This window comes from Coregonus clupeaformis, chromosome 31 (assembly GCF_020615455.1).
Source record: "Coregonus clupeaformis isolate EN_2021a chromosome 31, ASM2061545v1, whole genome shotgun sequence".
Lineage (NCBI taxonomy): Eukaryota > Metazoa > Chordata > Actinopteri > Salmoniformes > Salmonidae > Coregonus > Coregonus clupeaformis.
This window is the reverse complement of record NC_059222.1, coordinates 26,812,536-26,829,920: the sequence shown is the minus strand read 5'-3', so window position 1 is coordinate 26,829,920 and position 17,385 is coordinate 26,812,536. Positions and strand designations below refer to the sequence as shown.

General features: G+C 41.1%; 2 protein-coding genes across 3 annotated transcripts in view; one reads left to right on the top strand and one right to left on the bottom strand.

Moving 5' to 3' along the window:
• The window catches only part of LOC121547335 (renalase), a 61,064-nt gene extending 54,066 nt beyond the window's left edge, over positions 1–6,998 (bottom strand). For both annotated transcript variants that reach the window (XM_041858543.2, XM_041858542.2), the window contains exons 1-2: positions 6,477–6,998; positions 16–150 (exon numbers count right to left, since the gene is read on the bottom strand). In XM_041858543.2, the coding sequence (XP_041714477.1) occupies positions 16–150; positions 6,477–6,591 (250 nt within the window). In that variant the 5' untranslated portion in view covers positions 6,592–6,998. The remainder of the gene's footprint in view (positions 1–15; positions 151–6,476) is intronic.
• LOC121547334 (lysosomal acid lipase/cholesteryl ester hydrolase) overlaps positions 1–17,385 on the top strand; it is a 69,390-nt gene that overhangs the window by 48,708 nt on the left and 3,297 nt on the right. The window contains exons 2-6 of the mRNA XM_041858541.2: positions 6,912–7,043; positions 8,711–8,828; positions 10,285–10,396; positions 15,921–16,119; positions 16,876–16,985. Coding sequence (XP_041714475.2) covers positions 6,912–7,043; positions 8,711–8,828; positions 10,285–10,396; positions 15,921–16,119; positions 16,876–16,985 — 671 coding nt within the window. The remainder of the gene's footprint in view (positions 1–6,911; positions 7,044–8,710; positions 8,829–10,284; positions 10,397–15,920; positions 16,120–16,875; positions 16,986–17,385) is intronic.

The window sequence follows — 17,385 nt, the reverse complement described above, 5'->3', positions numbered from 1 at the left end:
AGGAGACAGGGCTACCTGACTGCTTGAGGAAATGTTTGACGATGGAGGACACTCCTGTTGGAGTGACATAGTTTTTATGGCCTCCCTCCTTCATCACCTCCCCTTCAACTGAGGACACCAGGGGCTTCAGAACACCATGGGCCGGCAGCTCTTCATAGAAACGGAAACACAATGGGATGATGAAGATGAGAGCCATCTTGGAACCCAAAGAATAACTTTCTCAAAGTTGACAGAGCAAACAGACACCAATGGATCAACACATTTCTTGCTTCCCCTTACAAATATAATTGGTAAAATGTTGTAAAACATGTCCACTTTCAATTATGCTAGTAACATATTGCCATAATTAGGCTGGTGGCCAATCCTCAAAATGGGCTTTCGTTTTTGAGATACCCCTACCCGAGGTAGAACAAAACACAACCATGTTTTTTCACATCTCTAATGTCTCCCATTTATGAAATGGATATTTTACTGCAAAAGTGGTTAAATGTATAGATATTGTGACATACCCCTTAAATGCAAAAAGTGCAGAATAATGCCTGGCTGGAGGAGGGGTGGGCTGCATAAGCTCATGTAACCCAATATTGCAAGCTCTGATATTGCTCAAATGTGAAATACAAATAGTCAGTTGTCTGCCCTACATACACAAATAAACAGCATTAGGATATCTTAATGCATCTTGAAAATATATACCTGTAAACACAGAGATACAATAGTGAGAAATATCAACTATGAATATTTATGATGAATGTAAGCTTTACATTTTGTTAGTTTATTAATAGACAACTTTACAAGTCAAATTTGCTGTATGGTCCTGCCTGACAAAAATACCTACAGTTACACGTTTTTTTAAATGTTGTGGCTATTGTAATCTAATCAGCTCAAAGAAAAACAAGTGGGCTCAGACACTGAAAACTATCATTTAAGTTTCCTCTGTTGATGTTATTTGTTCAGCCCCCACTCTTGCAATAACATTAGGCATGGAAAGATCTAAGGGCAGGTCTGTTTGTGACAGCCCTTTCATAGACTCTCCTTCACAACCAGACAACTGAACATTCCACTACTGGAGTATCCCCTGCATCATCCAGCTGAGATAACATTCCAGGTAGTCAATGGTCTCGTCGGCATACAAGCTGTATCTGCTGAGTGCCTGCACCAAACTGTTGTATAATTGGAAGCTGATCACCACACAGCCCCAATGCCCTGCCTGTCATACAGGAAGGATACAGGTCTTGTCGCTGCAGCTTGCCCAGAATGACCAGCTAGTTTTGCAAGCTGGTCAGGCCCCAGAGCTACACCACCACTGTCGTGGTCACCTCTAATTTGAATCAACTTTGCACACTTAGTTTCAGTGGGAAAAATAGGGATACGGTTAAAGCTGTACATATACGCTACTAGAGTGGCTGACTTGTATTACAAGTTGCTTTCCTGTAACTTGGTTACACTACTATATGCTTGTGTCGTGAAAGGCTTGTTATTATATTTTGTGGAACTCCCAGCTGTTCCGGATGACTATATGATCAGGCTCTCCGTAGCCGATGTGAGTAAGACTTTTAAGCAGGTCAACATTCACAAGGCCGCAGGGCCAGACGGATTACCAATGGCAAGGTTTTAGAGGCCCTCTTCTTGACCACAGAGACAAAATGTTGCTGTTTTAAAGCTGATTTCCTGCAATGCTACACATTTTGCCATGGGGCAGAGAGAACATTTCACAGTGTTAAAGGTAGTTTCCTGCAATTCTACACATTTGTCATGGGGCTGAGAGAAGAATTTGAGTTTCAAAGCTAATTTCCTAGAATTCTACACATTTTGCCATAGGGCTGAGATAATTTTCAGTTTTAAAGCTGATTTCCTGCAATTATACACATTTTGCCATGGTTTATGCCTTGTTCGTATGCTATCTGAGTGACTCAAATGTTATAACAAAATCAATGGGGGCCCCCTGCCATGACATTTCTGGAATTTCAGATTGTCCCTGACTGTCTAGTTTTTATTTTGGTGATTGTTCTAAAAGATGATCTTATGTAAAAATACATTGCCCCATTATCTTTTCTGCATACTTTATATCTGGTTTTAGTCGTTTAAGTTTACACTGAAAACGTTTTACCATCCCAAATGATTTATTTTCCAGTGGCGGCCACGATTTAGCAGCGGTGAACGACATATTGGATTTGAGGCAAAATCCATGGAGGCCCCAAAGATAATCTGTGGTGTTCCCTTACTTAATTACAAAAGTAGGGGCTAAAGTAACAAAATCCTTCAAGGAACCTTGGACCCCAAAAAAATGAATTCCGATGTCTGAGCACACTTGTATCCTTATAGCAGATTAAAATGGCCACAACATCAAAAAGCATGTGTAACTGTATGTATTTTTGTCAGGCAGGACCATACAGCACTGAATGAGGGCAAATGTTACTTGGAAAGTTGTCGATTAGTCAGCTACCAAAAAGTAAAGCTTACATTCATCATAAATATTCATAATTGGCATTTCTGCCTATTGTATCTCTGTGTTTACAGGTCTGTATTTCCAAGATGCATTAAGATATCCTAATGCTGTTTATTTGTGTATGTAGGACAGACAAGTGACTACTTGTATTCCAAATTTCAGCAATATCAGAGCTAGCAATATTGGGTTACTTGAGCTTATGCAGCCCATCCCCCTCCAGCCAGGCATTATTTTGCACTTTTTGAGTTTAGGTGGGGGTGTGATAATCATCCTATCATCTCCATCACTTATCTAAAGATATGCCTAATATGAATGACTAGACATTGTTTATAGAACCATTTATGAGTAGCACATTTATTTATTGATAATAATGTGGATTAGAGATGTCATCTTGATTATTGTAGATCACCTGTAATGAGAAGAAACCTGAGTTTGTTGTGCGTCGCCGGCCATTGCTTTGTGCGTGCAAAACCTTTTGTTGTGCGTCGCCAGGTATAGTTCTTTGTAAACATGTATTGGACGATCAGAAGTTACAACTAAAATGTGATCATGTTTAACTATTAAAATGTTAAGGTTAAGCTAAAATAAATGCTAAATAAGTGCCTTGTTTTCCTCATTATTGTTGAGGGGTATCTGTCCATTTCCTGGTCAGAGTTTGACTGTCAAACAGTGGGTGCGTTCGAGCGCATGTCTTTTCATTGACGGGTAATTCGGTAGTAGCTTATTCCTGGGGGTGACATACGTTTATATCCCTAAGTGTATTTATGCTAAGGCAATGTTAGCACCTTTATTGAAGTGTGTGCTATGGAGATACAGTGGGGAGAACAAGTATTTGATACACTGCCGATTTTGCTGGTTTTCCTACTTACAAAGCATGTAGAGGTCTGTAATTTTTATCATAGGTACACTTCAACTGTGAGAGACGGAATCTAAAACAAAAATCCAGAAAATCACATTGTATGATTTTTAAGTAATTCATTTGCATTTTATTGCATGACATAAGTATTTGATACATCAGAAAAGCAGAACTTAATATTTGGTACAGAAACCTTTGTTTGCAATTACAGAGATCATACGTTTCCTGTAGGTCTTGACCAGGTTTGCACACACTGCAGCAGGGATTTTGGCCCACTCCTCCATACAGACCTTCGCCAGATCCTTCAGGTTTCGGGGCTGTCGCTGGGCAATACGGACTTTCAGCTCCCTCCAAAGATTTTCTATTGGGTTCAGGTCTGGAGACTGGCTAGGCCACTCCAGGACCTTGAGATGCTTCTTACGGAGCCTCTCCTTAGTTGCCCTGGCTGTGTGTTTCGGGTCGTTGTCATGCTGGAAGACCCAGCCACGACCCATCTTCAATACTCTTACTGAGGGAAGGAGGTTGTTGGCCAAGATCTCGCAATACATGGCCCCATCCATCCTCCCCTCAATACGGTGCAGTCGTCCTGTCCCCTTTGCAGAAAAGCATCCCCAAAGAATGATGTTTCCACCTCCATGCTTCACGGTTGGGATGGTGTTCTTGGGGTTGTACTCATCCTTCTTCTTCCTCCAAACACGGCGAGTGGAGTTTAGACCAAAAAGCTCTATTTTTGTGTCATCAGACCACATGACCTTCTCCCATTCCTCCTCTGGATCATCCAGATGGTCATTGGCAAACTTCAGACGGGCCTGGACATGCGCTGGCTTGAGTAGGGGGACCTTGCGTGCGCTGCAGGATTTTAATCCATGACGGCGTAGTGTGTTACTAATGGTTTTCTTTGAGACTGTGGTCCCAGCTGCCTTGAGATCATTGACAAGATCCTCCCGTGTAGTTCTGGGCTGATTCCTCACCATTCTCATGATCATTGCAACTCCATGAGGTGAGATCTTGCATGGAGCCCCAGGCCGAGCGAGATTGACAGTTATTTTGTGTTTCTTCCATTTGCGAATAATCGCACCAACTGTTATCGCCTTCTCACCAAGCTGCTTGGCGATGGTCTTGTAGCCCATTCCAGCCTTGTGTAGGTCTACAATCTTGTCCCTGACATCCTTGGAGAGCTCTTTGGTCTTGGCCATGGTGGAGAGTTTGGAATCTGATTGATTGATTGCTTCTGTGGACAGGTGTCTTTTATACAGGTAACAAACTGAGATTAGGAGCACTCCCTTTAAGAGTGTGCTCCTAATCTCAGCTCGTTACCTGTATAAAAGACACCTGGGAGCCAGAAATCTTTCTGATTGAGAGGGGGTCAAATACTTATTTCCCTCATTAAAATGCAAATCAATTTATAACATTTTTGAAATGCGTTTTTCTGGATTTTTTTGTTGTTATTCTGTCTCTCACTGTTCAAATAAACCTACCATTAAAATTATAGACTGATCATGTCTTTGTCAGTAGGCAAACGTACAAAATCAGCAGGGGATCAAATACTTTTTTCCCTCACTGTATAACACAGTTGTCAAAGAAAACAATATGAAAGCACATATTTACCGGTATAAAGACTATTTTAGTTTATTTTCATTCATGAGCAAATTCATACTCTCTCATCTTTTGGTTGCTAGAGACGCGCCCCAGTCGTTTGTTCAATATTTATGGACGCGACCCAGTCATTCGTTCTTTATGTTCCGTAGCCATGCTCAGTGGCAATGTTCTTATCCCTTGCTTGCTGCTAGCTAGCCAACTAGCTATGGCTACACAGTCACGACCTCTACAGCCAGAATGACAGCAAAGTAGCTGTTTTCTATTGACATTCATTTGGATACATCCATAACAATGAGCTGATGATGCCCGATTGGCATAGCTAGAAATGTTTGTCTTCTTGTCAGGACACTCGTCAACACTGACTGTTAATTACGAGGAGATCACATTGCATATCAAACACTAGGCTAGAAGCTAGCTAAATCGTTTGTTGCTAGCAAATCTGCCAATATGACAACCGAATTCAAAAATATCAGTTGCTGAAAACAGCTGGTCAAATTAGAAACGTGGGAGGATTTGACAGCATAGGGCCCCTTGCGGCATGACTGCAACAGTAGGGACCAGATAAATTGATGTTCATCACTCACCACGTTAGGTCATCAAATGCTCCAAATAAATGTCTCTGCAAAAACAAATAAATGTTATGTTTTTCCTCATTGGACCTGTGTTTACAATGTAACCAATTTCGGTTTGTGTGGTTGTTGATTTAGCCTTCTGTAACTTTGTAGCAAGTACAGTGTACATGTGTGGTATAACTCTTATTATAAACTGGGTGGTTTGAGTACTGATTGCTGATTGGCTGACAGCCGTGGTATATCAGAACGTATACCACAGGTATGACAACCTTTATTTTTACTGCTCTAATTACATTGGTAATCAGTTTATAATAGCAATTAGGCACATGGCCAATATACCACGGCTAAGGGCTGTATCCAGGCACTCAGCGTTGTGCGTAAGAACAGCCCTTAGCTGTGGTATATTGGCCATATTCGACACCCCCTCATGCATTATTGCTTAAATAATAAGTCAGAAGTATGTATAAGATTTAAAGTGGGGACTCTTGCTTCGCAAGCGCCATTAATTCCATATCAACAGACAGACTTTAAAACATGACAAATTATAATAGTTTACTGATTAGTGTTGACAACATTCATGTAAATTCAAACAAAACATCTGCATGTGGGCCTATGCAAGTCACAAGGAAGTCAACAGCAGCGGACAGCATATAAATTAGGGTCAAATGTCATCAGCAATATTTTGTGACTTGTCCTTCTAAATAAGTACTGAGATGCCACTGATAGGAGCAGGAAGGATGGAAATGTATGGTTTAAAAAAATCCCACATCATGTCACAATTTGACCCTCACTTTTTTGTACTGTTATCTGTGGAATAATAAGCACGCAGCCGACATTGTAATGATATAATTTTGTATGGCAACTGCATCTGGTCAATGCACTGTACATTCTGTGCTGTGCAACATTATGTGAAAGTCATGTCTCAAGTAGCAAGTAGGCTACGCTTCGTATACATTTGACTTAGATATAATGTAACAACTTTGGCGGCAACTGACACATTTACCTGCTCCTTGCGACTTATCCCAGACAACAATAACTTTGTTTGGCATTTCTCTTCGCAGAAGACAAGCGCATAAACTGCCTGTCAAACCTGCAACAACTATAAGAACTCGTGACATTGTCGCCTAAACTATAAACAACTGTCGTTGACAATACACAAATAATATATTTTTTAACCACCAAGTTTCGTTGAGCGTGTTTGGTAACGCCGGATTTCACATAAAAGCCTAAACATGAATGGCTGTTGGCCGACCAAAATGTTCCCTTGGATACATGGAAGAAACAGTTGATTAAAGCAAAATAAACATACGAGTTAGTTTCCATTACAAAATCGCACTGGCAACAGTATTGTCATTGTCACATCTACAGGACTGATTAATTAGGCTACAGCGGAGTGGAAAGATTCAATCTCCCTTTAATCTTTCCCATTGTTTAATAGAAGCCCAATCGGCAACAAAAGCAGTAGGGCGCCTCAGACGTTTTATCACGCTGCAGCTCCTGTGTCTTCTTCCTCTTCCTTCAGCCAATCAAGAATACAGTATTCTTATTCTACACAACAGAAGTTGTCCGGGTAAGTGTTTGAACATGGTCACATTGTAGCTATCGTAAAATACATTTGTGGGGATATATTCGCCACTGATACAAATGATACAAATGATGTAAAATGATGTAAATGTAAATGTAAATGTATAGCTTACATTTTCCATTTATCACCTATAGGCCTGCCCTGTGTTGCAATCGTTTAGAAATGTACAGGTTCAGTGTCAGTGAGTGCAGACCACTGTGTGGAATGTAAATGTCAACAAAAGCCTACTGAAGCCTAGCCTACTCCAATTGTAATGCATAGTGGTCTAACTAGATAGTCCACATACGGTATTGTACAGTAACTAATAGAGTTTCAAGGCAAGCATAGTTTATGAATATTGTGCAGGAAAACGGAAAGATCAGGGGTAAAATAAATTATGAATTAATCATTTATTAATTGGGTCAGAACTTTTGCTTTTGTAAAGGCTAGAGATTGTTGTTATTTTCACTTCCTCGTGGAAATACTGGTGTTATATCTAGTTTACTCCCACAGTTATCTGAAGCTCTTCACAACAACTAATACAAATACATGTTTTACTCTTTTGACTGCAAAGGCAACTGTATACTCAGTTAGTTTTTCTCTAACTAATCGGTTATGAGACTCCACCAATAGTTCAATGTCTATTCTAAGTCTGGAGCCACTCGAGCAATATTTGTAGAATTGATAATCTAGTGCTTATTCTTGAGACAATGGCAAAATATTTTGACATATTACAAAAACAAATTAATAACTTTGAACTCTTATCAAAATGCGAACACAGTATCAGGCCAGATCTCATGGTAAAGAGAAGAGAAAGCAGCTGACTAGCATCTGTTTAATCCAAACATTAGTATTGGAGACAGCAACATTTGGATTGCAATAATTTTGGTTTAGCAATAACTATATATCTTGCGTAATTAGTCTGTCAATGAGAGATTAGGAGTGCAATGATACATAAATTGAATGTATTAAGTGCCCTTTGGCATCTGGTTGATGCTCATATTAAAGTAGGTGTGTGCTGCCAGGGGCGTCATGCACCCCAAAAATCTGAAAGGGCATAAAGTAAGTAAGTGAGGATGGCTGGAGGTGGTCCGGAGTGGGGCAAGTTGGAGAATTTTGCATTTTTCAAACACCTGCAATCCAGAGCCATAATCATTATGCTTAATTCTATGTTAAAATATGTCTACTTTTCTGCATATCTAAGCATACAGCTTGAGCTGTCTGTATCCTCCTGACTGGTGTTTCTTTTTTAAATAAACTACATATGCTTCTCTGCTAAAATCTGGGTAAAATATTGAAAGTAATTTCTTATTCAGTACATTTAGTTATTGCTTGCTTTCCTAAAGTCTACCAACTTTGCCAGCAGGCATACCAGGTAAGATAGATAGACAAGCTAGCTGCTCTAACTTAATTGATAGCCTGAAATGGCTTCTTGGTAGCTAGTTATGTTGGGAGATTGGGAACCTATTTAGGCTAGCTAAAGCCAACTTCATAAAGTTGCTAGTAGTAATTGTAAATTAAACTTTTATTTTATTTTTTTATGGACAAATCTGAGGGGGCACCCGCTGTGCCCCCTATGGGCATGACGCCTCTGTGTGCTGCTGCATAGGTTTTTATGTAATGTGGTCGGAGAGGCTTCTAGAGGTTTATAACACATGTATTATGTTTTTCAGACTGAAGATGGTGTGGGTACTACTTTTAATGGCCTTCCTGACCACTGGGGTGGTCCAGTGTCAGAGATCCTTGCTGAAAGACAAAAAAGGACTGGACCCAGAGGTCAACATGAATATTGTGAGTTGGCTAAAGTCAATAACAGACAAACTGTATTCTCAGAAACAAAGTGGACAAATACTGACAAATTGTATTTATCCACACATAGTTTTTCCAGACAGACTTCAAACTGTTTTAATACCAACCATAGATAACTGAACACAGTACTGGACTTCATAGGTCATAGAGCTCATTAACTATTCATAGAACTAGGCAATCTTCTGGGCCAACATGAGAAAATAATAGTCATGGTGGTGACCTCACGTGGGGAGTTCTGCTTTTGCCCACATTCTGCACTTTGTCCCCCATATATCCCATGAGTCATTTCAAGGAAAGTCATAACGTGATGCTGAGGCTTGGGCAAGGCCACTCGAAAGGAAGTCCCTCTGTCATGTATTAAACTTCAGCATAGATGTATCACTAGATAGGACAATATTACCCCCATATTATATGACTAAAACAGTAAGTCTGAGATCTGCCCTAACAGAACATAAAAAGCAATATAAAAATTAGTCCCTGTAAATTGGGACAGGTGAGTGTTCAATTAAATGGTTATTTTGTGTGCTTAGTGATATCAGTATCATTTGTGTTCCAGGAGCCCACAAACAGGCATGCAGTAGTTGAAATATTTGACATGGCAGTCAATGAAATGCTTTCACCACAATTTGTCAGAAAATATATAATATATGTTTATTCTGAGGTATGCCAATGATAAAATAAACATTTGTGGATTTGGGCCTGGTACATGTCAGTGGTTAACCTCATATATTTTATATGCACTGCACAGTAACACAATTACATTGATCCTAATTATAGTGTGTCTATAGTTAGTATGCAGTATTTGTCATTGGAAACTACACACTATCAATGATATAAGCCTAATACAATTCCCAGTATGAATAGTTCTCACATGAGAAAAACATATTTCCCATTGTTGGCCTGCAAGCACAGACCCTCTCAATATCTCTCCCCATACTGAGGTCACGTGACATTACATTCTTTTTAATACTCAGCCATTTCCCAGAAACCCAAATGAGTCAGAGCAGAACACCAATTCTCCCATCCACCCCTGGGGCCCTGAGACGACCTCAGTGTGTGTCGAGCCAGCAGGTTTATCCTTAAGTGGCCCAGGGTCAGTAGAATGTGCATACTGGCAGCCTAGAGGGAGGGGGGAAATGGTGGTGTGTTTTAATTATGCATGGCTAGATCTCATGGCATGCCTGGCTGGAACCAACAGGCTCACACACTTTCTTTGAAGTTCCAGATTAGCGTGCATATAGATCATATCTGGGAGGGGATGGGTGAGAGGGAATGCAACAGGGGAAGAATTGTCTGCTATAATTTTACTGTAATGTGAATACCAGTGGTAATGGGGCTGTAAAATAAAGTGTTAGCAGAGAATCTCATTCTGTCAGAATTCAAAATATATTTGACTGTTTGTTTGTTTGTTTGTTTATGTCTTCTTTCTCTCCCACAGAGTGAGATCATCAGGTATTGGGGCTACCCAGCAGAGGAGCACGACGTCGTCACAGAAGACGGCTACATCCTCAGTGTCAACAGGATCCCACACGGCCTGAAGAACGGTGAAGGTGTGCATCAAAGGGTTAATGCAGTGCTTCCCAAACTTTTCACTCATGCCCCCCTTTCATTATGGGGGAACATCTCGTGCCCCCAACCCACGCCCATTGCCTCCTCCAATTGAATGAACTGCTACTATTGTTACACAAAACATTTTTTTCACATTTAGCTAATAAATTTGCTTTTTACTTTATAAGAAACAGCACATACAAATACCAGTACCTGGTTTCCCTTCCATATTGAAAGGAGAAATAAACTAGCGTACTGCTGTGCATGTCACATTCCTATGATGAATAGGGTGGGCCAATTTCTATTGTAGATTTTCTCAGTTTGAAATGAAAATAATAGTGGTTCTGGAAGTATTCTAAGGGTGATTATTAGGTTGCATAAACCTGATTAGTGCTTTCCCTCCACAATTCTGGCCTTTTTTTAACATACTGTATGGAGGAGGATACATTGCTGCTACTGGGGAGAGTCTGGGAGACAGGCAGGCTGCCTCTGACTGGGGAGAGTCTGGGAGACAGGCAGGCTGCCTCTGACTGGGGAGAGTCTGGGAGACAGGCAGGCTGCCTCTGACTGGGGAGAGTCTGGGAGACAGGCAGGCTGCCTCTGACTGGGGAGAGTCTGGGAGACAGGCAGGCTGCCTCTGACTGGGGAGAGTCTGGGAGACAGGCAGGCTGCCTCTGACTGGGGAGAGTCTGGGAGACAGGCAGGCTGCCTCTGACTGGGGAGAGTCTGGGAGACAGGCAGGCTGCCTCTGACTGGGGAGAGAAACAGACTTGCTTGAGATTCAGAGAAACAGCCATTCTCTAATTATGTAGCCTACTAGAAACTGGATATGTTAAGGTTTATAATACTGCCAAAGTTGTCTTTTTAACTCTAAACATTTTGCCTGGATCGAATCCCCGAGCTGACAAGGTAAAAATATTTTGTTCTGCCCCTGAGCAAGGCAGTTGTTCCCCAGGCGTCGATGACGTGGATCTCGCTTAAGGCAGCCCCCCCGCACCTCTGATTCAAAGGGGTTGGGTTAAATGCGGAAGACACATTTCAGTTGAATGCATTCAGTTGTACAACTGACTAGGTATCCCCCTTTCCCTTTCCCAATATAAAAGTTACCAATTATCCCTCATTTTGAGAAATAGCTCTCACACGCGAGATACACATCTTGTCACTTCGCAATATAAACTTTCTCCATTTGGAAAAATATCATTTTCTATATAATTCTTATTTGTGCTTATGAATTTACCATTTTCAATTTGACTGCACTATTTTATTTGTTCCAAGTTAGCTCATAGATTTGAGGGTTTGTTAAGGAGGAAGAAGGGGAAGAGAGTAGGCGGGGCAGCCTGCTGTGTGCAGCGCACGTCCACAATCACCATTTACAACAAATAAGCAGATTATTATTGGGAGCCGCCAATTATTATGTTGTCGAGCAGCAATTGAGGGCTGCAACATTATGCTTTTAATCTAAAGAACATTTTTATGACCAGCTTTAATTGTGACCGAAAATCCAGCTTAATTTACTCTTAAATATAATATAATAATTTATTTTAAAAATATACACAAAAGTTTGGACACACCTACTCATTCAAGGGTTTTTCTTTATTTTTACTATTTTCTACATTGTAGAATAATAGTGAAGACATCAAAACTATGAAATAACACATATGGAATCATGTAGTAACCAAAAAAGTGTTAAACAAATCAAAATATATGTTATATTTGAGATTCTTTAAATAGCCACCCTTTGCCTTGATGACAGCTTTGTACACTCTTGGCATTCTCTCAACCAGCTTCAAGACGTAGTCACCTGGAATGCATTTCAATTATCAGGTGTGCATTCTTAAAAGTTAATTTGTGGAATTTATTTCCTTCTTAATGCATTTGAGCCAATCAGTTGTGTTGTGACAAGGTAGGGGGGGTATACAGAAGATAGCCCTATTTGGTAAAAGACCAAGTCCATATTATGGCAAGAACAGCTCAAATAATCAAAGAGAAACGACAGTCCATCATTACTTTAAGACATGAAGGTCAGTCAATACGGAACATTTCAAGAACTTTGAAAGTTTCTTCAAGTGCAGTCGCAAAAATGATCAAGCGCTGTGATGAAACTGGCTCTCATGAGAACCGCCACAGGAATGGAAGACCCAGAGTTACCTCTGCTGCAGAGGATAAGTTCATTAGAGTTACCAGACTCAGAAATTGCAGCACAAATAAATGCTTCACAGAGTTCATGTCACAGACACATCTCAACATCAAATGTTCAGAGGGGACTGTGTAAATCAGGCCTTCATGGTCAAATTGCTGCAAAGAAACCACTACTAAAGGAAACCAATAATAAGAAGAGACCTGCTTGGGCCAAGAAACACGAGCAATGGACATTAGACCGGTGGAAATTTGTCCTTTGGTCTGTAGTCCAAATTGGAGATTTTTGGTTTCAACCGCTGTGTCTTTGTGAGACTCGGTGTGGGTGAACGGATGCTCTCCGCATGTGTAGTTCCCACCATAAAGCATGGAGGAGGAGGTGTTATGGTGTGGGGATGCTTTGCTGGTGACACTGTCTGTGATTTATTTAGAATTCAAGGCACACTTAAACAGCATGGCTACCACAGCATTCTGCAGCGATATGCCATCCCATCTGGTTTGGGCTTAGTGGGACTATAATTTGGTTTTCAACAGGACAATGACCCAAAACACACCTCCAGGCTGTGTAAGGGCTATTTGACCAAGAAGGAGAGCGATGGAGTGCTGCATCAGATGACCTGGCCTCCACAATCCCCCGACCTCAACCCAATTGAGATGGTTTGGGATGAGTCGGACCGCAGAGTGAAGGAAAAGCAGCCAACAAGTGCTAAGCATATGTGGGAACTCCTTCAAGACTGTTGGAAAAGCATTCCAGGTGAAGCTGGTTGAGAGAATGCCAAGAGTGTGCAAAGATGTCATCAAGGCAAAGGGTGGCTATTTTAATCTCAAATATAAAATATATTTTAATTTGTTTAACACTTTTTTGGTTACTACATGATTCCATATGTGTTATTTCATAGTTTTGATGTCTTCACTATTATTCAACAATGTATAAAATAGTAAAAATAAAGAAAAACCCTTGAATGAGTAGGTGTGTCCAAACCTTTGACTGGTACTGTATATATATAATTTTTTATTTAGTTGTGTTTGTTTATCCCTTACCTCTCTGCCCCCCTTATGGCTTTGGCCATAGCGTAGGGTTAATATGGTCAGTGGCCTTAACTCTGCATTAATTTTTTTAACATACAGAAAGAGTAATAGTCTTGCAATGACATGCACATTGGGAAGTAAGGACCTCAAGCCCTGTAATCAAATCCACATATCTAAGACCAACACACACACACACACACACACACACACACACAGAGACAGACCTTGTCTAACATCTGAAGTGCTGATATTTCCCACATTGTCAATCAAACATTAGTACTGAGTCAGGATCCAAAATATAAGTGGTTTTTAGCATTAGTCACCTTGAGGAGAGTGGAGGAGGAGGAATCCATTGCACCGCCCAGCCTACTCCTGGCTTTTCGTGTTATCACGAGCTATAATATCACATGCATCTAGTGAGGCTGTCCATCTGCTAGTAGGTCACCTCTATGCTTTAATCATTTTGAACCCAGTCTATGATTGAATTTAATTTCTGTAGAGATGTTATTTGTTTGGCATTTCTCATAATCCATCCCTAGTTTGAGCTGTTTCAAATGTAACTTGGATAATGTTCAACCAGCGTCTCATTTATTAGGCTCTTGATACAATGTAATTACAGAGTATTTTCAATATGTGATGGGAACAGTAATAGTGACAGTAATAAGGAGCAAACTGTTTGCTATATGATTTGATTTTAGTATTTTTAGGAATGCATTATGGTATTAAAAGTTTTAGATTTATTGTAAACGGGAAGTTGCTTTCTTACAAGTTTAGTCTAAATACTGTGATGCACAGCTTCTGTCAGACACAGCCACTCTCCCTCTCCATTTCCTACAAATCAGTATTCAGTGTCTCTTCCTTTGTAGCCCCTATATTTCATTAATGAGCAAAGTGATTGCTAAACCTCACACTAATCTCGTCGTGGGAAACCATTTGTGCAAAACAAATTCAGAGGTAATAGACTATGCTTTTTTCTGAACACAGGGTCTCATATTATTCTGAGATTATTATTATGTTCATGACACAGATCTCTCTGTAGGTGAATGTAAGTGCCTTCGGGTATTAAACACTGGCCTTGGCTTTCTCTTGTTTTTTATCCATTGCTTTCTCCATTGCATTACTTTCCAAAACATGAATTAGTAAATGAATGCTGTGTACTTCATTTGACCCTCTCCAACAATTAAAAATGTACATTCAGTTTAGTATTAATATTGACAGTGGTTTGTCATTAGAAATGCTTAATCAACTAGCTAAGGGTTCCACTTAAAGATACACCCAATACGATGTGATATGCCAGGGCTGAGGTAGTCTGGGGAGTTAAATCTCAATAATACATTCTGATATCCTCTAAATAAGTAAAGAGCCATCATGTTGTTTGTATCTCTTAATGCCTCATGCTCCCTGCTCAGTAGTATGTGGCAGCAGACGCACATCCAGTCAGATAGGCAGCGGAGCGCTCTGATAGGCTGGAGAACATCTCATTTCCTGTTGTCCCACTTCCCCTGGTCACACGGGAGAGCGTCTGGATCACTCAAAGGAACACAGCAGAGCTGGAATTATTTCAGCCCCCAAATGGGATTTTGATATGAAATCGTGCTAGCTAGAATAGCTATTGCTGGAAATCTTTGATGTTCAATCTAGGAGAGATAGTGTAGATTTGGTCTTCTTGCACACAGCTGCATTGTGGTTGGGAAATGCCCATTCAAGTACAAGGCAGTCTAGGCAGCAGGGTAGACTAGGGGTCCGTCTCAAATGGCACCCTATTCCCTATATAGTATACTACTTTTGACCTGGACCAGAACCCAAAGTAGTGCACTATATATAGGGAGCCATTTGAGACAACCTATGGGTAGGGGGGCAGGGAGGGAGGAATGGCTGGTATGAAGACAAACAATACTATCATCTAAAGGTCTGTTTGTGCTACCGAAAGGACCCACTCACATCCTGTTTCTGACAGATTGCAGTGATAAAGCTCCCAAAAAAGAAACAGTGCAGAGCTTCATGCAGAACGGCTGCTCTGCAGCTGGGATATAGCTTAGACAGACACGCCCTCTGGTGGTTACAGTCAACACAACACTTGAATTATGAATTGAACATCCTTTTTTGTAACATACCATTTTTGTAACTAACCAGTTCTATACACTTTCAGTTTATGTAGTTTCGGGCGTGTTGAAATGTGAATGGATACTTCAACCATGTTTGAGAAGAATGGAGAAATACTACATTATCACATGGGCTTTGCCTATGATCCTTGCTTTTCCTATGAATAAGGTGCTCCTCACTTAGTATCTCCTCCATACCTTGTTACAGTATTCATCCTACAGCATTATGCTTAATGTAGTCTTTTTGTCTTCCTCCTAGATCCCAAGCCTGCAGTGTTCCTCCAGCACGGTCTCCTGGCTGCGGGGAGTAACTGGGTGACCAACCTGCCCAACACCAGCCTGGCTTACCTGCTAGCCGACGCTGGCTACGACGTCTGGATCGGCAACAGCAGGGGAAGCACCTGGTCCAGGAGACACCTCACACTCAGCCCTGACCACAACGAGTTCTGGCAGTTCAGGTAGCTACAGAGATTTATTCCACTTATACTGATCCTTGCTCGCTCATCTATTCACCCCATGGCTATGCGCCTAACCTGGATCTACACTGAGTGTACAGAACATTAGGACCACCTTCCTAATATTGAGTTGCATGCCCTTTTGCCCTCAGAACAGCCTCAATTCATTGGGGCATGGACTCTACAAGGTGTCGAAAGCATTCCACAGGGATGCTGGCCCATGTTGACTCCAATGCTTCCCACAGTTGTGTCAAGTTGGCTGGATGTTCTTTGGGTGGTGGACCATTCTTGATACATGCAGGAAACTGTTAGCGTGAAAAACCCAGCAGCATTGCAGTTCTTGACACACTCAAACCGGTACGCCTGGCACCTACTACCAAACCCTGTTCAAAGGCACTTAAATCTTTTGTCTTGCCCATTCACCCACTGAATGGCACACATACACAATCCATGTCTCAATAATCTCAAGGCTTAAAAATCCTTCTTTAACCTGTCTCCTCCCCTTCATCCACACTGATTGAAGTGGATTTAACAGGTGACATCAATAAGGCATCATAGCTTTCACCTGGATTCACCTGGTCAGTCTATGTCATGGAAAGAGCAGGTGTTCCTAATGTTTTATACACTCAGTGTATATCCCCTGTGCTTACCAACAGAATCACAAGAGGTTCTAGTAGAAACACATTATATTATTAGAAATGTTTATTTAAGTAGTCTTATTATGGCATTCACTGAGTTTCTTCTGTTCTTATTCTTCAGTTATGATGAGATGGCAAAGAAGGACCTGCCAGCAGTGGTCAACCACATCCTGAAGACCACAGGCCAGGAGACGATCTACTATGTAGGCCACTCTCAGGGAACCACTATTGGTGAGATGGCTTGAATTGTTTTTTTATTTTTTATTTTACCTTTATTTAACTAGGCAAGTCAGTTAAGAACAAATTCTTATTTACAAAGACGGCCTACTCTGGCCAAACCCGGACGACGCTGGGCCAATTGTGCGCCGCCCTATGGAACTCCCAATCACGGCCGGTTGTGATACAGCCTGGAATCGAACCAGGGGGTCTGTAGTGACGCCTCAAGCACTGAGATGCAGTGCCTTAGACCACTGCGCCACTCGGGAGTGTCATGTTACAGTATGAAGCAGTATATTTTTCTTCTGTAGTTTGACGCTGTTAACTACACTATGGTTTACTGTTTTAAACAGGGGCGCAACTTTCACTGGGGACGGGGGGGGACATGTCGTCCCCCTCACATTCTGAAATTGCA